General features: G+C 38.7%; 1 protein-coding gene across 2 annotated transcripts in view; it reads right to left on the bottom strand.

Moving 5' to 3' along the window:
• The window catches only part of DECR1 (2,4-dienoyl-CoA reductase 1), a 44,555-nt gene extending 20,306 nt beyond the window's left edge, over window positions 1–24,249 (bottom strand). Inside the window, exons 1-6 of one of the 2 annotated variants that reach the window (XM_081816230.1) lie at window positions 24,138–24,214; window positions 10,274–10,316; window positions 8,186–8,388; window positions 5,854–5,911; window positions 5,642–5,728; window positions 4,512–4,659 (exon numbers count right to left, since the gene is read on the bottom strand). In XM_081816230.1, coding sequence (XP_081672356.1) covers window positions 4,512–4,659; window positions 5,642–5,728; window positions 5,854–5,911; window positions 8,186–8,388; window positions 10,274–10,276 — 499 coding nt within the window. In that variant the 5' untranslated portion in view covers window positions 10,277–10,316; window positions 24,138–24,214. Of the gene's footprint in view, window positions 1–4,511; window positions 4,660–5,641; window positions 5,729–5,853; window positions 5,912–8,185; window positions 8,389–10,273; window positions 10,317–24,137 lie in introns of both variants that reach the window. The other variant, XM_081816229.1, reaches the window with a different exon arrangement.
• Between the last annotated feature and the right edge of the window lie 1,615 nt (window positions 24,250–25,864).

Below are 25,864 nucleotides of genomic sequence, written 5' to 3'. Positions count from 1 at the left end.
GATGGACAGATGTATGCCAAAAATTCACCTGGACTGCTATCTCATTCCAAATGCAAACCTTAAATCAAAATGGATAACCTAAATGTAACAGTGAAAACTAAAATAGTTCCAGAAGAAAACAACAGAGAAATTAATTGTTACCTTGGATTAAGGAAAGATCTCTTAGTTAGGACTCAAAAAGCATGAGTCATAAAAGAAAAATTTCATTATGTTGAACATCAAAATTAAGAATATTTCATCTTCAGAAGACACTGTTAAGAACATGAAAAGACAAATCATAGACTGAGAAAAGATATTTGCAAAACATACATCTGATAAAAGATTTATATTCAGAATATGTAAAATAAATTTTCAATTCAACACCAAGAAGACAAACAACCTAATAAGAAAATGGACAAAAGATTAGAACAGACACTTCAAAGAATTTATACAACTGATAAATAATCACATGAAAAGATGCTCAACTTCATTAGTTACTAGGGAAATATAAGTTAATATCACAAATGAGGGACCACTACACAAACTGAGGAAGGCTAAAATGTAATAGAACCAATCTGGTGTGGGCCGGAATGTGGAGCAGATGCATCTTATAAATTGCTGTTGGGAATGCAACTTCCTAGAGCCAATTTGGAAAACAGTTTGGTGGATTTGTCAAAATGTAGTTTCTTCTGCTCCCCAAAAGATACTGATAAGGAAATGAAAAGAGAAGCAACAGATTGGGAGAAAATATTCTAAATACATACTATATCGGACAAAGTATTCAGATTAAACAAAGAATTTCTAAAAATCAATAATAAAAAAGACAAACAATCCAATAAAAATGGATTAAAAACTAAGACAGTGGGGGTGCCTGGGTAGCTCAATTGGTTAAGCGTCCGACTCTTGATTTTTGCCTCAGGTCATGGTCTCAAGGTCATGAGACTGTTGGCTCTACACTCAGCACAGAGTCTGCTTAGGATTCTCTCTCTCCCTCTCCCTCGCCCCTCCCCTCCCTCATGCGCTCTCTCTCTCAAAAAAAAAAAAGTATATCTATATAGTGAGGAGTAAGTAGAAGATAGCAAGAGGGAACCTTTGGTGGCAGTGGAAATGTTCTATGTCTTGGCTGGGGCAATGGTTACCTAAGTGTTTATCAAAAGTTCAATTTGAACATATAAAATCTGTGGATCTCACTATATATAAATTGTATCTCAATTTTAGCAAACTAAAATTAATACATTCAAGTTATGTTATGCATTGATTTACTCTTTTCTTTAATCAGCTTGTAATAATCTTGATTTCATACTGTTTGCATACTATAATATGAAAGTACTTTGTAAATTAAAAAGTACCATAGTGGTATAACATATTATTAGTGCTACCTCAATAAAGTATTTCTTATCTGTCCTGGGGCACCTGGGTGGCTCAGTCACTTAGGCAACCAACTCTTGATTTCGGCTTGGACTGTGATCTCGGGATCGAGCCCTAAGTCATGCTCCATGCTTGGCAGGGAGTCAGCTTGAGATTCTCTCCCTCCTTCTCCCCTGCTCCACCCCACCCACACTCTTCCTTTCTCTAAAATAATAAATAAATCTTTTTAAAAAATACTTCTTACGTGTCCTAAAATCACCTCTTGTGAGTTTCAAGAGGTATCTCTTGTTTCTAATGATCTAGGGTTTGATGGAAAAATTTAATATTTATCCTATCCTTTGTGACTAGATTTAAATAAAACCCCATATTAGTCTCTTTTGTAGTCTCTTCTCATTGCAAGTTCTCTCATTCTTCAATAAAATTAGGTATTCTTTTCCATACTGTTCACTAATTTTTATACTGATACATGATATCCTAGAGATGAATGGACCTCAGCATAATATTTTCAATATCCTTCTCAATAAGGATCAGTCATGTATTTACTGACCTTTGTGGTTATAAGAGCACACTGAGCTAATGTCTTTAGGAGTTTCCTAAATCTTTCATTTGTTCATAAGTACTAATTTTGCATCAATGCTACTTATAAACATAGTTTAATAATGTCCTTCTAATTCTTAGTTTCTCTAGCTACGGCCACTGCTCTCTTGATCCTCAGTCATCTGCTATCCCCTCTCCGAGTGTATGTCAACAATTCCTGCAAGCAAATGTCTATCTTTCAGTTGCTGGTACCCTTGTCTTCTCTAGTCTGACTTCCCTGGATATCTTACCTTGACTGACTCCTTCAATTCCAGACCACCAAACCTACTTCTGACCACAGACAATCATAGATTGCCTACCCCCTGAACTGACTTCTTTGACATACTTCAGAGATCATTAGCACCTGAGTTCCTTAACTGTTGCTCTAGTACCAGAACAGACCCTGTGCATTGTACTCTCCAGAGCCTAGTGGTACAACTTCAAACTCTGTCAGGTTATGGCATCAATAACTGACAGGAATCTTGGAAGAATAAAAACTGGCTTCCATCTTTTAAAAAGTCTTAGCTAATATATTTTTAATGAAGCCCACAAAATTTTAATCCAATGTGAGAATAAAAATAGATCATAGTCTGTTAAAATGAAAGACAATAATGAGAAAAGAAGGGAGAGTCAGACAGAAATCAAGAGTCAGAGAAGGAATAAAAGAGACAATGAGGCAGAGAAACACAAAGAGGAGAGAGACCAAGGAAAATAGGGAACCCAGAGTGAAGAGCTGACAGAGACAGAGAAAGAAATATAGAAATGAATAAGACATAAGGAGAGAGAAAATCAGACAGAGTCAAAGGGAGAGAGAAGAGACACAGAGGTCAAGGATCCTTGGACAGGGAAAGAGAGAGAGAAGAGCCAGCCCATTCTTTTCTGTCTCCCTTCCCAATCATCCATCTCTTCTGGGGGAAAAAAAAAGCCACAAACAAACAAAAAAACCCCACAAAATCAAAAACAAACAAAAATCATGGAAACTCCAAATGGAATTGATATTCACTTTGCTGTAGTGGGAATGAGGGACTTGGGGATTTGATTTCAATGAGTACATGGAGAAAGGATGGAGGTTATACATGCACAGAAACAGCCAGCACCTCTCTAGTAACATTCTACCTGTTCCTACATCCTTTCTCCAGCTGGCTTGAGAATTATCCACACAGTAAAGAAGAAGAAACTGATGGGGCGTCTGGGTGTCTCAGTCAGTTAAGCGTCTGCCTTCAGCTCAGGTCATGGTCCCAGGGTCCTGGGATCGAGTCCTGCATCGGGCTCCCTGCTCAGCAGGGAGCCTGCTTCTCCCTCTCCCTCTCCTTGCTGCCCCCCCCCCCCGCTTGTGCTTGCTCTCTCTCTAATAAATAAATAAGATCTTTTTAAAAATTTTTTTAAAAGAAGAAGAAATTGAATCTAATGAGGCAAAGACTTCTGAACCAGAGGAAGGAAACTGGCCAGCTCCATGCCTTCTCTTCTCCCCTCAAGACCCAAAGGACATCCTTCAAGGAACACAAGGATTCTTCTTCCTTTTCCTTGCTCAGAATACTCTCCACCCTGAGAAATACCCCTATCTTTCAAGTCCCAACCCATTCCCCTTGTTCAGGGACAGAGATTTGTCCATCTCTGTCATTTGGGCATACAAGATGTGCTACACAAAAGTCATCAGTAAATGTCGCTTAAATGAACATATATACACTGATTCTAGACATATAAGTATATACATACATACATATATTATACATATATTTACTACTTATATTGCATGAACTTTTATAAGGTTTGTACATAGTACTAAACAAAAATGTTCTAGGAATTTCCCTCTAGATCTATTCTCCCCGGTGTTCTCAACCACATTGATGTCATCATCATCCAAACTATTCACTCAGCACAAACTCTCTCATCTAATCAGTAAGGCCTGTTGATTTTGTCATGCAGCCACATGCCAAGAGAAAAGTCAAACCCTTCGGAATGGCTTCCCTAATCTTTTCCATCCTCCACACTGTTGCCAGTATCCTTTCCAATCAAGTCACTTTCTTCATGAAACACCTTCAAGAGAAATCCATAAGAAAATAACTCCCCGTTTCCTTCAGAATTAAAATCAAATTTTCTATTTTGGTACTGGGAACTTTCCTAATTACACCCAACCCACCTCCAAATAGTCATTTCCCACCATTCTCCCTCTTCATCTCTAACCACATCACATTTGTCATCAATCCCTAAACCTCATTTTTCTCCTCCATCAGGCCTCTTTCCATGGACATTTACATTTACCTCCCACCTTCCTTCCACCCCCACTTCTCCACATCTAGATCTTTGAAAATTCAGCCCAAGTTGCACCTTGTTCCTCAACCTGATAATCATCCCTAGGGAGAGTTAGTCATTCCTGTCTTGGGGTTTCCAATACACACAAAATATGTATTTATTATAGCTCATATCATAGCATGTGGTAATTATTTTAGTATCTATCTTCTCCGTTAGACTATGAGTTGTACAGGTATCGACACTGTCCTATTGACTTTTGAAAATATCCCAGGGCTTATCATAGAACCTGTGTGCAGTAGGGACCCGATAAATATACGAAAAATTAATAAACATACCTTTCTGTGCTTTAATTAGTTGCTTTCCAATTTCTAGTGTCACATAGGCAGTACCATTTAGAACTATGTCAGTTATGGTCTTCCAAGCATTAGGAGAGAGTCTTTCAGTGGGAGAAATAAAATTCCCTGCTGCATTGTTTATCACAATCTATTAAATGAGTAAGGCAAATAATAGAATTTTTTAGATAAGGAAGAACATTTTCCCTGAAGAGTTTTTACTTCTAAAACTTATTAATCCAAATAATACAATAAAGCTAAAGTTGATAGTCTGCTATAAAATAATACCATGAGATTTGGTTTGGTTTTACTTTTTTTGAGTCTGTGAAAATCTCCTGTGTTATCTACCAAATCTCAGAATCCTAATCCCTGTCTCAAAACTAGGGTAGAATCTATCATTAAGAAAACAAATACAGATTAAGCATATCTACCATTTGTCTATACTGTATTTCAAGGAATCTCAAAATGTCTTTTAATTTCTGGTGACAGTTTGGCTTAATTTACCCAATGAAACTCTTGGTTGATAACATGTTTCTTCACTATCAATAAAGATTCTGCCTAGTTCTATTAGCAGATTCAATATTCTTGGTCTGTCTGAAAATATCTTTAACTTAGAACAGTGCTCTCTTTGAGACTACTGGAGGAAATTGCTTCTTTCCAATATGTGAACCAGAAAACAGCAAAATACCCATGCACATCTCATGTCTTAAAAGGAAAAATTTGGAGTATCTTATAGATTTCACTACTTGTACCATTCTTCTCTACTGATAGAGATAATCAAAAGTTATTAGGAAAAGCAAAGAGCATGCATCATTTAAACTAGATATTGTGCTCTTGGATAACTGCTCTTCTTATTTCATAATCTTATTAAATAAAGTGAAATCAAGTTTGTTCTATATGACTGTAAATGCATTTTTAAAGTATCTCCGAAAGGCAATGGTGTAGCAGTTCACCTAATCTGTTCCCTGCTTTGAGCAAAGCTGGATCTTTCCTAAGGACAAAAAATACATGCTTCTCAACATAGCACTTGCTCACATCAGTATTTTATTTCCTTAGTGCATCCTTAGCACATTTTGGTGGGTGGCATCAACATCAAACACCTCATACTTTGGCCTCATCACCATTACACTTACATCAGGATGTCCTGCAACTTTGATCAATTCCGACACAGTGTTTTGCACCATTTCAGGATTCCTCACATCACACTGAATTGCATGAACCTGGAAAATATCAGAGAGAAAAAGGAATCCTAAATTTTTCAAGCTTCTTAAACCAAAAACATGAATAAGTTATTTAAGCATGCTTTAATTCCTAAATCTGAATTAAATAACTCTTTTTAATGTACCTTATTTCCAGTTTGAGAAGAAATTTGTTCTGCAGTCGCTTTTAAAACATCAATCTTCCTAGAAATAAACACACAGTACTTTGCATGAGTTCTGAAATGACTTCATATTTTTTCAATTCCATAAATTAAAAAACAAAGAGAATCTATAGCTTAAACAGATGCAATCTTGACAAAATACAAAAGCTATATCTATAAACAAATCAGTTTGAATGAATTCACTTTCTAAAAGTTAAATTCCTACAATTTTTATATATCTAATATTCAATTATTGAATTATTTACTTTTAAACTAGTTGTTTTATATCTACACACAGATTTAAAGTTATTTCCTTAATACAAAAATACTGATTCAAAGGGGTACATGCACCCTGTTGTTTATAGCAGCATTATCAACAATAGCCAAATTATGGAAAGAGCCCAAATGTCCATCAACTGATGAATGGATAAAGAAAATACGGTATGCATGTATGTATGTGTGTGTGTGTATGTATACACATATATATATAATGGAATATTACTCAATGATCAAAAAGAATGAAATCTTGACATTTGCAACAATGTGGATGGAACTAAGAGTATTATGCTAAGAGAAATAAGTCAGTCAAAGAAAGACAAATACCATATGATTTCACTCAGGTGGAATTTAAGCAACAAAACAGATGAATATAGGGGAAGGAAAAAAAAAGAGAGAGCGGGGCAAACTATAAGAGACTCTTAACTATAGAGAACAAACTGAGGGTTGATGGAGGGAGGTGGGTGAGGGATGGACTAGATGGGTGATGGGTATTAAAAAGGGCACCTGTGATGAGCACTAGGTGTTATATGTAAGTGATGAATCACTAAATTCTACTCCTGAAACCAATATTACACTATATGTTAACTAACTAGAATTTAAATAAAAACTTGAAACATGAAAAATAAAATAAATAAAATTATTTCCTTAATTACAATAATTTCTGTTCCCTTGCCCAAGCCTCCTTTAGAAAGAAAACACAACGTGAACTAATACTATATAAAATCTGATATGTATAAAATTTATGTTAGTAGATTTTAGACTGAATTTAAGGATAAAAAAGCATTATATGCATTGTTTTATACTCTTGAAATAAATATGAAAAATAAATTATGTAGTGTTACAAAGAAAATAATATTTTAATATTTGTAAAAACATTATAATATTTAAAAAAATATTCTGGCCAATTTGCATTAAAGGAAACATCTGAAAGAAATTCCTTTGGCCCTTTGTAAATTACATAGTGACTTGTCATTCAGATTCTTATTCAGCTTATCTAAAAATTTTACACTATTCAAAATAGGAAGAAGGTGTAGATTTTTTTGACCAGTCTCTAAAGTTCTAGACTTACATAGTTATAGGGTCCCCAGGATATGCCCAAGTAAGAAATTCCATCTACATGGCCTTATCCTTCTTACATTTATCACAATAGATGTTTTGAAACATCAGCCCATCTTACAGAAAATGGAAGGATTATATCCATTATCCTAGTACAAGGCTAACTATCCTTTGAAGCAGTAACTATAATCACTCCTACTGAAAACAAAGCAGCCTCAACACAGTACTTTTTAACTTAAGCTTCAGGTACAAGAAAAAAAATTTTATCACTGAATTTGGGAAATGTATACATCATCAGTTCCATAATCAATCATTACTGATCTTCCTCAACATAACAGTGGGGTTACACCCATGGTAAACCCATCATAAGTTTAAAATACCATAATGTGAAAATGCATTTTAATACACCTAAGCTACTGAACATCATAGCTTAACCTGGCCTACCTTAAATTAGCCTATAGTTGGGCAAAATCATCTGACACAAAGCCTGTTTTATAATAAAGTGTTGAATATCTCATGTAAACTTATTGAATACTGTACTGAAAGTGAAAAACAGAAAGGTTGTCTGGGTACAAAACGGTTGTGTTATCGGTTGTTTATCTTCATGATTGAGTGGCTGACTGCGAGCTGCGATTCACTGCCAGCATCATGAAAGAGCATCTTACCACATATTATTAGCCTGGGAAAAGTTCCAAATTCAAAATTTCAAGTACAGTTTCTACTGAATGTATGTATCACTTTCACACCACCGTAAAGTCGAAAAATCCTAAATTGAATCAATGTAAATCACGGTCCATCTGTATTTCTACCATTACAAATTGTAACTGATTTTTCCAAGGAAATTTATTTAAATAATCTAAAGGATATTTCGTAGAAAATTAAGATGAAAAACAAAACACTCTGGCAAAGAGTGTTTTCAAAATCATGGCACAGAATTGTTTTATAATAGCTCTTGCCAGGCAACTCGCTGAGCGTGACTTACCGGCTGGCGATCACACACTGAGCACCTAGGCTGGACAGAAGAGCTGTCATTCCTTTACCAAGGCCAGTACCTCCCCCAGTGAGAAACGCCACTTTTCCTTGAAAGCTATTAGGTGGCAGCATGGCTTTTTGAAGGGGTAGGAAGAATTTAGACTGCAAAGCTTCATTGTTTTGATACAATATTTTTGTTCCATAACTGAAAAACTGAAAGGGAAAAAAAGATTAATTGAAATTTTCATAAATGCATTTCCACAAAATAGTTGAATTTCAAAAAACTTACTCTTGAATTTATTATTAATCAAATTCTTGGGTTAACAAACTCACTGTAAACATACTGGTATTGTATTTAATCAATTATGACTCTTTTTCTACTGGAATGTTAAGTAACAGAATGGAAGGTTAAAAGCATGGTCTTTGGGGCAAGACTACATATGACAGAATTATCTCATTAGTTGTATAACCTTCAGCAAGTGATTTAACCACTTTGTGCCTCAGTTTCTTCTATAAATGGAGACAATAATAGAACCTAACTCATAGGACACTGTAAGCATCACATGAGTAAATATAAGTAAAATACCAAGTCCATTGTTTAGTATATGCCAAGCACTTTATAAATGCTAGTATTATTATTTACAGGGGTTCTGCTTAAATTTAACTTTAAAAAGCACTAACATAGCAAGGAAACAGTCAACAAAACTAAAAGGCAGCCTATGTAATGGGAGAAGACATTTGCAAATGTCTTATGAGATAAAGGGCTAGTATCCAAAATCTATGAAGAACTTAAGAAACTCAACACCCAAAAAAATAAAAAACCCAGTCAAGAAATGGGCAGAAGACATGAACAGGTATTTCTCCAAAGAAGACAAACAAATGGCTAACAGACACATGAAAAAATGCCCAACATCACTCCGCATCAAGGAAATACAAATCAAAACCACAATGAGATACCACCTCACACTGGTCAGAATGGCTAAAATTAACAACTCTGGAAACAACAGATGTTGGCGAGGATGTGGAGAAAGGGGAACCCTCTTACACTCTTGGTGGGAATGGAATCTGATGCAGCCACTCTGGAAAACAGCATGGAGGTTAAAAATAGAGCTACCCTATGACCCAGCAATTTCACTACTATGTATTTATCCAAAGGATACAAAAATAGTGATATGAAGGGGCACATGCACCCTGATGTTTATAGCAGCAATGTCCACAAAAGCCAAACTATGGAAAGAGCCCAGATGTCCATTAACAGATGAATGGATAAAGAAGATATGGTATATATATACAATGGAATATTACTCAGCCATCAAAAAGAATGAAATCTTGCCATTTGCAATGAGGTGGATGGAACTAGAGGGTATTATGCTAAGTGAAATAAGTCAGTCAGAGAAAGACAAATACCACGTGATTTCACTCATATGTGGAATTTGGGAAACAAAATAGATGAACATAGGGGAAGGGAAGGAAAAATAAGATGAAAATTGAGAGGGAGGCAAGCCATAAGAGATGCTGAACTCTAGGAAACAAACTGAGGGTTGCTGGAGGGAAGGTGGGTGGGGGGAAGGAATAATTGGGAGATGGGCATTAAGGAGGGCACTTGATGTAATGAGCACTGGGTGTTACATACAACTGATAAATCACTAAATTCTACCTCTGAAACTAATAAAAAAAATAAAAAATAAAAAAAGATCCTAGTTGAAAGATGCATTCTAAAAAAAGATGCAAAAAAAAGAAATAACATAAAGCATATTCATCTTTTAACAAGAATAATTTGGATAAAAATCACATTCCATTTTTGAATCACTGAAAAAACTATTAAAATTTCCTCATAAGGTTTATTAAATCAAATGCCTCTTCCTTTGTTGTCTCTGGATAATAAATTTAGAACAGATAACTATTTGTTACATTTGAAATAGGGGGAAAATAACATTTTACACTAAAAATATTTGTATTGCCTTATCTTCTGTCTTACAATTCACATTCTCACATTACTTGTGAAAACCACTGCCATTCTCTCACATTTAATTATAAAAACAAACTTTAAGTGTTGAATATAACAAACAATAAAGAGCTAATTTCATTAAGTGCTTACCATATGTCAGGATTCGATATCAAACCAGTTCATCTTCACCACCCTATGAAATAGATATTATTTTTACACCTCACTGGACAGGAGGGGCCCAGGGAAGTTAAACATATTGCCCAAGTCACAGAACCAAGATTCAAATGTGGTCTGACAGGTTCCAGAATCCTCCCTCATCATCATCTTATATATTTCCTCACTACTCACTGAACTCCCACAGAGCTTAATGATCACACCAAAGAGGCACATGATCTTCCCCATCAGGTCATGGTTGGAAATTAAAACTCCAGAATCTATCATTTCCTGCTAGAATATTCCTGTAAGCTCAGTGGGCTGCCATCAGTTGGTCTGGGATATCTAGAAATTTAGCCTAAAGAAACAACTGGTAATATGGTCAATGATTTAGGATAAGGCTGTTTATCAACTGGAAATTACACAAGAAAATGCATATGATACGATGTTATATGGGAAAAAAGTATACAATATGTTCTTAACTATAAATAAAAATATATGCTTGGAAAAAAGACTAACAAAAAAACAACAGTAAGTAGTAGATTCAGTATTTACCATGTGCAAAGGTCTACTAAAGACTTTCAATGCATTACCTCACAACAATCCTATAAGGTAAATTCTATTACTATCCCCAATTTATAGATGAAAAAGCTGAAACATAGAAAAGTCAAGTAACTAACTTTTAAAGACAAACAGTAAGTAGAAAAGACTTGACTCAAACCCAAGATGTGTCTGACTTCAGAGTCCATCCACTACTTTCCTTACACAGTTATTATCTCTAGATGATGAGATTACGGATGATTATTTTTGCTTTTTGTTTGGTTGGATTTAGTATTTTCAAAATCTTTTCAATAAGTATGATTTGCTTTTATAATCAGGAAAAAGTGTTGTTGAAAGATAGAATTTGAAAACATGTATAAAATAATTGGTAAAGACAAATTTGTAAATCTGATTATGTTCCATGCTGATCATTGTATTTCCTTTAGCTTCATGTTGACAAAGCATTTTCTTTTTGTATCCTTTTGCCAAAGCATAATAATCCAAGCAACCTACAATAATAATCTTTCTCTACATAAATGGCAGTTTTACTTAAGGCTGCTGCCGCCTCCAGGACTATTACATTAAGATGATGAATCAGGAAATTTGCACAAATAGGCTGGTGAGTTTGTCATTTTCCATTAATAATGAAAAAAATGTGTTCTAATTGTTCAAAGGCTCTAAAAGGAACTTCTATTTATTAGTGTTGATTTGTACAGGGAATATGATGTGGTGCTTTATGAAAGATAAATTAAGTAAATAAATAAAATATTTGTATATACATATTTTTATTTATCTTAAAACATTTTCCCAACCTCCCCAATAATAGAAGAAAAAATATAGAGGCAAAAATATAATCACTTTGATAATAATTCCTAGTATCTATAAGGTATTAGGTTACTACATAGCACAGGCTTACCCGTTGTATTTTATTTGATCTAATCAATACTGGTTTCTCCCACCAAACCAAAGTGAAAAAATTGAAATGCTATTTTAATTCATATTACCTTCTGATAATTCATAGCATATATGCTATTAAAAATTAAATTCAAACCATCTGTTTGCCTAAAAACAAGTTGTTCATTTCAATATTAAGACCCATAGAGATGAACAGACCTCACAGAATCATGTTTTATTTGGTCTCCTACTTCTATAAAGAAGGATCCTGAATAACCTGAAATAGCATTTTGGCCATTTCTTTTTGAGTTATAAAAAGTGGATACAAAATAGACTTTTAAGTTTTCAAATCTTGCTTTGTGTTTTTTCGAGAAATAAGTTGTCTTCTGAAAATAAATATCTTTCATATCAAAATTTATTTCTCTGGACATCTTTATTTTTTTTATTTTTATTTAAACTCAAGTTAGTTAACATGTAGTGTATTATTAGTTTCAGGGGTAGAATTTAGTGATTCACCAGTTGCATGTAACACCCAGTGCTCATTACATCAAGTTCCCTCTGTAATGCCTATCACCCAGTTACCCCAACCCCCCCGCCCACCTCCTCTCCAACAACCCTCAGTTTGTTCCCTATAGCTGGGTCTCTTATGGTTTGCCTCTCTCTCTGTTTTTATCTTATTTTATTTTTCCTTCCTTTCTGCTATGTTCATCTGTTTTGTTTCTTAAATTCCACATATGAGTGTAATTATACGGTATTTGTCTTTCTCTGGACAGCTTTAAAATTTAAAGTTCTTAAAACTCTCTAATGTTTTCGATTTTGGCAAACAAATTTACTTATTAGAAGTTCTAAAATCTCCCCTCCCCCAAAAAAACCCAGCTATCATCTGCCTTCCGCTCCATACTCATGACTCTCCCACATCACATAAACAATATCTTCCTCCTTCGTGTGGTCCTAAATGATAGCATCTAAACTAATGAAAAGTGATCATACTTCTAATCCTCAGAATGGCAATTCTTTTAAGAGTCTTGACTGTCTCTACCCTAGAGGATGAAGACTATATAGCATTGAGATTTAATCTTAAATTACCTAAGTATTTTGGCTGGTCTCGAATGCTAGAATAAACACCTACAATAAAGGCAGATTGGTGACCCAAGCCAGATGTTTCGTTAGGCCTGCCCAGTATTTTGCAATTTTTGAGCCAATATTCGGATACCGGGAGAATTCAGATAAAAATGAGAGGCTCTACCAACACTCAGGTCCAGCTTCTAATAAGACTGAGTTAATGCCCCCTTGAGACAATGCCTGAGCTCTGACCAGTCCCCACACACACAGGTAAAACGAACCCTTTTCACTGGGCAACCACTGTCATTTATAGGGCCATCCAGAACTTGAGGCATTTGAGCGCATAACTCCTCGTCTAAATAAAACCCAAGAATCCAATACAAAATAGAAAGCGGAAAAATGATTTTTTTTAAACCAATGTAAAAATAATCATTTAATGTTCTAGGTATACTATTAAGAAAACTGAGTTTCAAATCTGTAAAAATCACTATTAACAGACCCTCACACAGAATTTGTGGAGCTAAGGAAGGTAATATTTAAATGACTCTTAGAAATCTTACCATCATTGTCACCATTACTAATTGACTGGGCCTCCACATTAAAATCCCAGACCTCAAAAACACTGATGTCCATGGGGTGCTGGATCGCTCAGTTGGTTAAGCATTTGCCTTCAGCTCAGGTCATGATCTCGGGATCCTGGGATCGAGCTCCACCTCAGGTTCCCTGTTCAGCAGGGAGTCTGCTTCTCCCTCTCCCTCTGCCCCTCCTCCCCACTCCTGCTCTCTCTTTCTCTCTCTCTCAAATAAATAAATAATCTTAAAAATAAATAAATAAACAACAACAACACTGATGTCCTCCAGAGTCAAAAATACAAAAATTAAACTCTTTACCCTGACATTCAAGCTGGACAACATGGCTTCAACCTACCTTCCTGGCCCTACTTCTAACCAGTTCCACCACTTAGAGGTATACTCCAACGCCCACCAACCCCACAGCACTCCTGAAACTTGCCAAAACTTTCTTCTGGCCTTTGCTCCTGATTTATCATCTGCCTGAACTCCCCCCACTTTATTTGTCAACCTAGCAGAACCAGCCTTCAAAACCAAGCCAAAGTGTCAAAAACTGTTGACACTTTTGAACATGTCTCTGTTAAAAATGGGCCAAATGAATCCCTCCCTCCATCAGGATATCAGTTTTCTGCACCAGACTGTGAGCACCCAGGAAGACAGAACAGTCTCCATTCATTACTATAATAGGGTTTCTAACACCAATTAGACATTCAGTAAATGCTTGTTTTATTCACTGTAACCTGACTGGCCAGACTCCAATGCCAAAAGTACACGAGTGCAGACAAGTAGAGTCTTATGGAGCTATGGCTACAAATCCAGCTCTCTGCCGCTTGTTTCATCAAGTTGAAATACTCACTTCCAATGACTCTAAATTATGCCATCTTAAAAATTAGTTTAACCTCCCAAAATCCAAATCTCTTGATACATGAATATTAACAAGTTATTTGCAAATAGAAAAACTGGGCAAAGGCCTTAAAAAAGAGAGTCCACATGCAAAAAATACAACCATATTTGTAACTGGATGAATGTAATTAAACAAAGAAGATATCATTTTTCTCTCACAAGATTGGTAAGGTTCAAAATTTCATAATACATAGTACAAAAAATAGCTTATTAAAGTAACTCTTAAAATCTGTTGATAGGAGTTGGGGCAACTTCTTTGGAGGCCAATTTGGTAACATATATCAAAATATTATCTAAAATATACACACCCTTTAACCCAGCAACTCCACATTTAGGAATTAATCTGACAGATACACTCATTCATTTGGGTGGGAGGGAAAAGCTATGTTCAAAGATATGCACTAAGATGAAAATGAAATTAATAATTCTATTCACAATCACATCAATGGGAATAAAATGCCTACTAATAAATGTAATAAAAGTACAAAATTTATAAATTAAAAACTATAAAACATCATAAGAGATTAAAGAGGACCTAAATAAATAAAAAGACACCCTGTGTTCATGGGTTGGAAAACTTAATTTTGTTAAAATGACAATACTCCCCAAGTTGATTTACAGATTCAATGCAATTCCTATCAAAATCCCAGTTGGTTTTTTGCAAAAGTTGACGAGCATATCTCAAAATTCACTTTTAGGGACTCAGAAATGCAAAGGATGCAGAATAGTCAAACATATAATATATGAAAGCATTGTTTGTAATCAAAAAGACTAGAAAACAATCTATCAGCATTTCAATAGCAGACATAACCAACCAATTAGGGCACATCCATATAACAAAATACTGTGTATCTTTTAATAGAATATATTCTATTCTAATAACAATGTATGGTTATTCAATCACTCAACAAATATTTGTTGAATACCAGCAATGCAAGGCATTACATGTCAAGGAAAATAATCCAAGGTAGGGAAATATATATAAAATGTTCCCGTTTGTATGGTGTCTCTTAATGAAAATATCTTCATACATATGTTGATATATGAACAAAAATTGTTGGAAGGATCCACAAGAAACTATTCATAGCACTAACCTCTTGGGAGAGGGACTTTCTGTACAGTCACTAGATATCCTTTTGTACTGTGTAGTGTTGGATAGGTTCATAAATTAGTTTTTTATTAAAAATAGTTAACATAGGGGCACCTGCGTGTCTCAGTTGGTTGAGTGTCCAACTCTTGGTTTCAGCTCAGGTCATGATCTTGGGGTTGTGGGATCAAGAGCCCAGCACAGGGCTCCCCACTCAGCGGGAGTCTGCTTCCCCTCTGCCCCCCGCACCCCACCTTGTACGCGCTCTCTCTCTCTCTCTCTAAGCAAATAAATATTTTTAAAAAATAGTTATCACAAAATCAAATCATATATGCAAGCACACAATATAATAAGGGTATAGAGGAAAACAAAGTTACAGCAAGAACACTAGCATATGATCAGCGTTACAAGAATGTTATTTAAAGTGTAAGTCTATATATTCCACACTTAAATGTGACCTATACTTCTAAGGAAAATGAAACATGACATATCTATTTATCTTTGTGGGGTTTCTCAGTACCTGTTAGTTTAGGTTAACATGAATATTTTTTAAGAATAAATTTATCCTGACTCAAATTCACAGGATAAGAGCTTTGCAGACTGGGCCTTGACTGTCATATAAAAATGTCAGCTTGATAAAGACCTGACAATCTTATTTTTCAAAGGATGACTTTGAAAAATGGGAATTTTTGCATTCCCAATGCAACTCGATAGTCTGTGCACACAGTAAGCCTCCAGTAACTACTCCCCAATGTATTTTGTCCAGTTGTTAGAAGGCACATGTCTGTGCTTTGCATGCACTTTTCAATGTCTAGACCACTGCCACTTCAGCGCAGCAGAGGTGGCTCTTAGCTGGAAGCATCTGGAAATACAAGAGGGAGCTGGGCAGGATGCTCTACTTGATGCACAGTGCTGGAGAATGAAGAATTGTCCCGCCCCCGCATGCCAATAGCGATCCTACAGACTGTAAAAGAACCGAGGAGCCCAAACTCTACCCACATCAGTGGCTTGCCACAGGCCATGTTGCACTCGAGCTCTCTGCATGTGTGGATTGCTTGAGTACCTCTACCCTCTCCTTCACTTAAAGCAGGGCACTGAACAGAGGCCACTGATATTCTAAGCTTCTGCAGAACACAGATCTCGTTGCCACAGCAACTTGAAGGTAAGGCTGAGCAAATATAAAAGAAAGTGAGCTGGACTCCAAGCTGCAGTGGCTAGGCTGAATTATGCAGTTGTTGCCCGTAGCAAGACAGAAATTACATTTTTAAGTAATGATACACCTTATAGCAATGAACATGAGTCTTTGAAAAAGTAGTTGCTCTGAGCTTCAGGGTATATTTCCCATTTTTATTACAGTTTTTACTTGCCTGCAGTTAGATGTGGACCAAACAGATGCTTCACGAATACTTCCCAATAAAGGGAGATGAAATCAAGGAGATAAATTAGCAGGCAGTTTGAAATTTTGAACTGGGTTCTTCACTCCTGCTTACCTCTCATTTGAGTAACCTCATTGATGCCCATCACATTAGTCATAACTAACATGACTATCTTTTCTGAACCAAAAAAATAACACCGCTGTTCTTAAAAAGGCTTTGTTTTGGCTTGGGAATTTGCATATATGAAAAAATATTAGAGATAAACATATTATGATTTGGTATGGAGTTAACTCATTTATCTATTTTTAACAAGTTTTTAAGGAGCATCTCCTATGCCCTAGGCACTCTTCTAGGAAATGGCAATACAGCAGTGAGCAAAATAGATACAATATTCTACTTGAGAGATTATTTTTGGAGGGTGGGGATAAATTAAACAATATATATACTTAGCATATTAAAAGCTAATACACACTGTGGGGAAACATATGTGTTTAGAGGGCTACTCTATACTGTTCTGCCTGCTATGTTGAGAAGGAATGTAGGAGGCAAGGTTGGAAGCAGGGATGATGCTTCTGTAGCAGGCCAGGCAAGAGGTAATGATGGCTTAGACCTGGATGCCATCATCAGAGGGGGTAGGACGTTAGCAAATGAAATTACTTGCTGGTAGGAAGGGCCCAGAAAATGAGGAGATAATAAATTATCACTGTACTTAATATTGTCTGGTCCAATTATTTCTTGCCTCAAAGCCAACCTCAGCACATGTTGACCTATTTCACTAAAGGTGGATAAGAGGCCCCCCACTTTCCTGAAAAGATCAAGCCCATTCAGCTGAGAGAGCCTTCTCCACCTCTCTCCCCTATACCTCAGTATTCTGTTACTCTTTGCATTGCTTTTGTGTTTTAGAAAGTAAGATTTAACTCTGAGCTAAAAGGAAACGGAGACCAGTCAGACAGGTGTTGGTCTAGGGTTGAAGTAACGAGGGCAGGAGAAATAAAGACAACACTTTCCACACAAATTTAACATGTAGTCCAGCCTGAATTCAGAAGCCAACCAGCTGGAAGTGGTGAGCAAGAAGGGAGAGTTTACATGGCTACTTGCTGGGTGCTGCTATAAATGACAGGATTGACATGGGAAGAGCCAAGTTGGAGGATTGAAGACAATGAGTTTTGTATTGGAAACGCCATACCTGCAACACCTGTGGGACATTCAGGTGAACATACCTAACCTGCGGGTGGAAATACAGTTTTGGAGTCCAGAAAATAACTCAGGGCTAAATGTAAATGGCAACATTATTCAACAATTGCGAAAGCCTGCAGTTCTACCACTGATGCAATGCAGTGTGGGTGTTTCCCCAGACTGGAAGGGACCAAAGTATAGTTGTCCCCTTACTCTTAACTTACTTATATTTACCCAGGAATTTCTTTTTTTTTTTTATGTTATGTTAATCACCATACATCATTAGTTTTTGATGTAGTGTTCCATGATTCATTGTTTGCGTATAACACCCAGTGCTCCATGCAGTACGTGCCCTCTTTAATACCCATCATCGGGCTAACCCATCCTCCCACCTCCCTCCCCTCTAGAACCCTCAGTTTGTTTCTCAGAGTCCATGGTCTCTCATGGTTCATCTCCCCCTCCGATTTCCCCCCCTTCATTTTTCCCTTGCTGCTATCCTTTTTTTTTTTTTTTAACATATAATGTATTATTTGTTTCAGAGGTACAGGTCTGTGATTCAACAGTCTTACACAATTCACAGTGCTCACCATAGCACATACCCTCCCCAATGTCTATCACCCAGTCACCCCATCCCTCCCATCCCCCACCACTCTAGGAAACAAACTGAGGCATTTCTGATTCCAAGGTGAATTATCACCCCAGGGAGAGAACAGCATAGGATAGCTGAGAATGCTAATCATTTTCTACCTGGAATTTTCTTTAAAACCAAGGGTTGCCAAACCTTGATGGAATGCCTTTTATTATGGGCTGTAGACAACCCTAACTTTAGAAATTCCCTCCTCTTTTGATGTGTTTTATAATGATCTTTGTGGAGATGTACATATTTTTTAATATTTTAAAATTAGCTTTATAGTTTTGGGAGGAAGTTGGTTTTGAAATTTCTTCACATGCATATTTGAGCTCTGAAACCACCATCATCTATGGGACTCTCTCTAGTGACTCCTTCAAGGCCTCTTTTTCTTCACCTGATACATCCAATTCATCTCCAGTCCCACGTATTTTACCTCCCAGTCAGTATCTTTCCTCTCTATCCACCGCTTGACTTCAAAGGTCCGTATCTCCTGTCACCCACAAATACAGAGGTCATACTTTATGTCATCTCTTGTCTCTGGCCTCCAGTGTCTCCTTTCTCCAACCTGTCTGTGATGCTGCCCTCCAGAATACTGCAAACCTGCTCATGCTACTTTTCACCTTAAGATCGATCTATAGCTCCCTGGTAGCTGCATAAAGTCGATTCCTTAGCTTCACACAGCATGTCAAGTCCTTGTGACTTGACTCTTGTCCATCTCTCCAGCCTCTTTTCCCTCTTCTTTACCCTCTTGAAATCTGCACTCAGGAAAACAAAATACACAGGGTTCCCCAAACATAAACTGTTTCCTACCTCCCTATCTATACCAAATCGATCCCCACATCACTCAACATTCATCATTCAAAGGTAGTTCTAAGAGTTCCGATGCCTTCCCTAACACTCCCAGACAGAATTAAAATTCTTATCTCCATCCCTGTAACCAGTTCCGCCTGGTAAGTGCCCTCTCTCAGTGGCATGGCCCTTAGCTCAAGGGCCACAGACAGAAATCTGGGCTCCATTTCATAGAGTACATCCAAACCACAAAGTCCAGTTTGTTTTAGTCCTAAATAGCTCTAACGCTGCCCTTAGTGCAGACTCCTATCACTTTTGTTTGACTTCCCGTCTCCCTATCTCAAGTCTTACCTGATAATATTACTTCCCTGCTCACAATTGTGATGGTGCTATAGAACCTCAGTATGGCCCAACCTTCCTAATTGCCAAGTCCTCTCAATTTACCTCCTAAATATCACTTGACTTTGAGTTTCTCTGCATCTATAGCCATTCCCTATCTGAGGCCACCATGGAGAGAGGAGTACCCAGATTTGACTACATGCCTGTTTTTACCCCCACTCCCACGCTGTCAGGATAAAGCTCTCACTCTTTAATGTGGCCCACTGGCTGCTCATTAGCTTCTGCTCATTAGCCTCTCCCCACCTGCCTCCCTACTCTCTACTTATACACTTTAGCCTGGCCCTTCACACAAGCCACTCTCCCACCTAGTACTTTCTTATATTCCTCCCCTTAGCTAACTCCTATTCAACCTTCAGGTCTCAGCCTATATGTGTACCCCAAAATATATTCCATAAAAATTGTACACTCCTCCCACTGGGAGTGGGAAATGCTTCTTCCCCAATCCTGACGTTTCCTTCCCAGAGGGGAGCTCAGTTAGTGTAACTCCGGGCTTCTTTCCACACCCTTAGTTTCCTGGTCTCCAGAGATAGTTTATCTGACTGGTACATTTTGAGAGAATAATTGGGCACGAGTAGGCCTTAAGCCTTCCTCCTCGAGAGTTAGCTGCCCTCAGAGAGCAATTCTACTGTCCTTCTGAGGCAGCAAGTCAGCCTAATTCAGGAAGTCCAATTAACAGGGCCAGCTGGCTCTCACATGGAATGGTAATAAGTGATACTTTGGCCTCTATCTTTACTCTTTGTTTTCCAAACTGGAAAAGAGAGATGCTTTATTTTTGGACCTCTTCTGAGATCAAGAACACTCATCATAATACTTACCATATTATACCATAATGTCATTCTATTATAAGCTTCCTGAGAGCAGGAATCAGCTCTTTCTCATCCTCATATCCCTAGTACCCTGCCTAGCACATAGTAAATGCCCAATTTGCCATATGAGTGAGTGAAGCCCACCATGCCCTGACCCCAGCAACCTCTCCAGTCTCATCTCCATTGCACTCTTCTCTGACCCTGTATTTTAAACTCCACAATACTAAGCCACTTTTTTTTTTAAGAAATAGGCTATGCTCCCTCACTTCTTTTTTTTTTTTTTTCCCTCACTTCTTGATATATGCTATTCCTTAGGTCTAGATCACATTTGAGGCCCCATATATTCCAACTCCTCCTTTAAAAGTCAGCCCTGGAAGCCACCTCCTCCATGAAGCCTTCCCTGACTCCTCCAGGTACATACCATTTTGTTTATATATGCATTCTAACATACCTCTGCATTTTCAGTCTACTCATATCCTGATGACCTACTAGACTACCATTTTCAGACATTTATATATTCTATAAAGCAAAGCAAGAAATACACTTTATATTGCAACACAGTACACACATTCATTCATGTAACAGGTATTTATTACATGTTGACTCTATGCTAGGCACTCTTCTAGGCCTAGAAATACAGCAGTGAACAAAGAGGATATAAATCCTTGCCTCCAAGAAGCTTATATTCTGGAATTTTAGGTTGGGTACAGAAAGATTTCTTAAGCTTTTCAGATAGGAAAGCTCAGAAAGAAAGAAAACTCAAAACACACATGGAAAAAAAAAATCCACTGGCCTTCCATTTTTCCCTGACAATATTCAGTGTTAGAAGACAATGAAAACTGGGCGCCTGAGTGGCTCAGATGGTTAAGCGTCTGCCTTTGGCTCAGGTCATGATCCCAGGGTCCTGGGATCAAGTCCCACATCAGGCTCCCTGCTCCGCAGGAAGCCTGCTTCTCCCTCTGCCTCTGCCTCTCTCTCTCTCTCTCTCTCTGACTCTCATGAATAAATAAATAAAACATTAAAAAAATCTTTAAAAAAAAGAAGACAATGAAAACAATGTTGATTCAGTTCTAAGGGGAAAATAAACATAATACATCCAAGCAAAATTATGCCCCCATCCTTTTTACCAGCACCCATCCTTTTTACCAGCACAGACACCTGGAATGATGTTCACCAAATGTCAAGACTGGTTATTTCTGGGTGGCCAGTTTAGGGTCTTGTGTTACTTTTTTTTTAGCTATATTATCTGAATTCATATTAGTCAGATATCATTTTTATAAAAATCCTAAAGTTATGACTCTTGATAAAAACAAAAGGAAAGGAAGTCTGTACCTCTGAAACAAATAATGCAATATATGTTAAGAAAAAAAAAAAGGAAGAAGAAGAAGGTAGCAGGAGGGGAAGAATGAAGCGGGGGAAATCGGAGGGGTAGACGAACCATGAAGAGACGATGGACTCTGAAAAACAAACTGAGGGTTCTAGAGGGGAGGGGGGTGGGAGGTTGGGTTAGCCTGGTGATGGGTATTGAGGAGGGCACGTTCTGCATAGAGCACTAGGTGTTATGCACAAACAATGAATCATGGAACACTACATCTAAAACTAATGATGTAATGTATGGGGATTAACATAAGAATAAAAAAAAAAAAAGAGAAAAAAAAACCAAACAGGTTTCACAAAGTAAACTTAACCTTACTACATGGAATGAATTCTGGTATTTCATACTGTATTCTATTTTTCTTAAAATCATTTTGCTCCACAAAATTGATTTCCATGTCCACTCATGATTATCCACAGCTTGAAAAATATCTATGAGGCTTAATAATGGTACAGGTACCTTTTCAACCAAGTATCTCCAAAGAATGCCCAACATTTAATAGGCACTTAATTAGCATTTCCTGATAAACAACTTAATGTGTGCACATTTTCCTGAGAGCAACTTGAGAGCAGAGGTCATTTTTTTTTTCCATCTTTGCAACCCCAGGGCCGGGCACAGAGCCAGTTCTGCAAACTGTTTTATAATGATCTTTGTGGAGATCAAAATAAATGTTTGTTGCACTGAATTGAGGCCTACTAGCTCAACAGCACAATTTTAATATAACACTTCATAAATACGACGTTTAACAAATGAAACATTTCTCTTGGTTCTTGGTAACAAAAATACTCAAATTAGGAGTTTTAATTGTAATAACTAGTATTTGAGCACAAAAACATGATGTTCCCTGGAACAACCTCCCACTTCACAGATGTGAAAATGCTTCTCCCAGGAATTCAAACCCAAGGCTGCATGTGCCAGGAAAACAAAATACACCAAAAGGCGCCTCTGCTGGCTCTGAACCCTGAACCTCAAAATTTGTATTTCTTAAGCAAAAGAATTTCAAAATTGACAGATTACAGTTAATTTTTAAATGAGTTCATTTTCTCCCTCTCATACTGTATTGTCTAATAGTGTCAGAAGAGTTGGGATATGGTCTGTGTGACCTTATTACTACAGTCCTAATGATTTGTTGGGGGTTGGGGGAGACGATGACCTCTGAAGGCTCTTGTCTACCTCACAGAGCTGTTGTACACAGAGAAAGTTCGAGAAGAGGCCAGAAAACACAGGCTTCTTTCACAATGGCTTATAACCAAAATCTTTACAGGAAAACAGTATCAACAAAACCTTAGTGTTGAACAAATACCACTTTTTAGAAGAAAGTTCTCTTACTTGAGAGACTTAACTCATGTTCACATTTGGAACTGCTGTCTCCGGTTTTCAAAAAAGAACACCATGGCTGCCCATTCTGTTGGACTAAAAAAGTTTTTTTTTCATGGCTGGCAGAATAATTTCTACCTGGCTAAGGGAATTGAACTTTTTGGTTTAGTTTATTAGGATTTTTGAATTTGCTTGGGGGAAGGGACTGTCTTGGCTATTACTGCTTTTTTCTATATCTTCCTTTCTCTTTCCTTATCCTCTCCAGCTGTCTTCACTTGCATTTTTTATTTGGACTCTGGTTCCAGTAGACATACATAAGTTGACAAAACAAAAAGTTGTCTCTCCCAAAGCATGGGGGAGATAGAGGTGGAAGCCAGCCTAAGATACAACTCTCCCACTTTATCTCTAGGAAGGGGAGTCTGGACAGCTGGGTTTGGGTTTTTTTCTTCTTATAAAAATGTTTAAGTGAATATGTTTGTATTATATGTTTAATTTGCACAACTAACACATGAATGGATTTTCCTCATAAAACAAGGACTCATACAAGGCCAGTGCTCCCTGGGACCCCACTCCCATCCCAGTTCCTCTCCCACCCCTCAAAGGGCCAACGTGTGCAGTGAGTGTCCTCCAGTCTTTCTACCTATTTACACACAATTTTGAAGCTTCCAGGGACATGAAAACTTTGAGAGCCACACCATGCACTTCACACACACTTTCTCTGACAGCAGAACGTGACTTTGCTCCTTCTTAACCCCAATCCCCCGGCTCCCACTCCCCCCGCGCGTCCCCGCGCCCCGGAATCCGCTGTCCTGGCTCCCCGCATCCCGGGGTCCGAATCCTCGCTGTGCGCGCCCCCGGCCGCCGTCCCGGAGACCCGCACGGGCAGGACGCTCGCTGGGGGCGAGCCGGGCCCTCAGTCCCTCCAGCGTCGCCTTACCCGCCGAGGACCGTGGCCCCGAACAAGGAAGACCGGGCCTAGCAGCGCCATCTTCGACCTCCAGGACTTGGTCTGGAAACCCGCAAGGCTCAGGGGGGCGGGGCCGGGGTACGGAGCAGGGGCGGGCCGGGGCCGGGCCGGGGAGCGGGGGCGGGGCCGGAGCCAGGGCGGGGGCGGGGCCGGAGCCAGGGCTGGGGCCGATCGGGAGAGCTATCGGGTCTCCGAGGCGGGGGCCGGTGCTCAGGCGGGGGCCCATCGGGGGCCGATCGGGGGCGCGATCGGGGCCGGGCAGGGGCAGGTGGGGGAGGGGGAGGGGGGCGCGGAAAGGGGAGCGGGGGCGGGATCGGGGCCGGGGCCGAGCAGGCGCGGAAAGCTCGGCCCGGCCAGTCGGGCGCGAGGAGGGGGGGCGGAAGGGGGAGCAGGGGGCGGGGCCAGAGCGGAGGCGGGGCCGGGGCTGGAGCCGGGAGAGGGGAGCTGGGGTGGCCCGGGGCTGGAGCGGGGAGAGGGGAGCCGGGGCGAGTCTAGGTGACTGCGACGCCCCGCGCCCCCTACCTCTAGTCTAATTCGTGGTTGGTGTGGCGCTGAATCATACATCATCAGAGTAGTAACATCTTGGATTTAAAACTCAGCCTCCCTTGTCCAGGGGTGAAGCGCTTGAAATCCAACAAAAGGTGCAGCTTCTGGGCGGCTTTGACTTTCCGCGGGGCACGCTGCCCCCTATCGCCGAGAGGCAGATGGGCTTTGACCTAGGGTCCCACCTTTGCTTTTCTCGCAAAGGGAGTAATACACAGGTTAGAAGCCAAGGCGTACCTTTAGTACATCATTCTCCATCTTAGTGTCATGTACCTGTTGACATGCTGCATAAACTCAGATCACATTTTCTTCCTCACTTCTCAAATGTGACTTTTCATACCTGACACAGCATTATTGTGACGATTGAAAGAGGATGGATGTGAAGCCCCAAGCTCAGGCTGATGGTAGGTGACACTGAGAATTTACAAAGTGGTGAGAAAGAAAAACAAAAAGCAGACATTCAGAACCTGGCCTGGCACTCACAGGTAGTCCATACTAATCTCCTTTTAAATATAAACCATCTCACAGAATACCAACCTCACAACTTGACTCCGAGATCAGAAGGTGAGACAAAGCAAGCCAACTTTATAACTTTGTCTAAGCACAAAGAGAAGATCACGGTTGTTACCCACCAAAATACCTAACAACCTGTCTCTTGGCTAAAATAAGTGACTATTTCTTTACCAATTACAGCTTTTACCTCATTCTAGTATCCCCTCACTCCAGATAAGATTTACTGAGATCTTCCTTCATAGAATTGCCCTTGCTTTCTGAAACCATCCAACCTAGGGTGAACCGCCTACTTCCTTAGACCCTCTCTTTAATCATCCAAACAAAGTCCAAATCCTATAACAGGTTCTTTCTAACACCCTTTTACTTAGACACACCATGGTAAACCATGGTGTCCTTCCTTGCTGCAAAAAATAATGAACCCAATTTGTTTGATCGTAGGTGTGTCCCTGGTGGACTCTGGCTGGAGGGCATTGACAGTGCCCTTACAGTATTAACTCATTGTCTCACCTTAGGTCCCCCCAAAGCAGATCAAGGAACAAGGATCCAGTGCAAGTGACTCATTTGGGAACTTTGGGAATCACCAGTGAGGAAGAGAGGCGGGCAATACAGGGTAAGTTATTCAGCTAGCTGACACTGTGGGC

Source organism: Leptonychotes weddellii, chromosome 4 (genome assembly GCF_054177405.1).
Source record: "Leptonychotes weddellii isolate Sample4059 chromosome 4, ASM5417740v2, whole genome shotgun sequence".
NCBI classification, from domain to species: domain Eukaryota; kingdom Metazoa; phylum Chordata; class Mammalia; order Carnivora; family Phocidae; genus Leptonychotes; species Leptonychotes weddellii.
The sequence above is the reverse complement of the archived record's forward strand: the minus strand, read 5'-3'. Positions and strand labels throughout refer to the sequence as shown.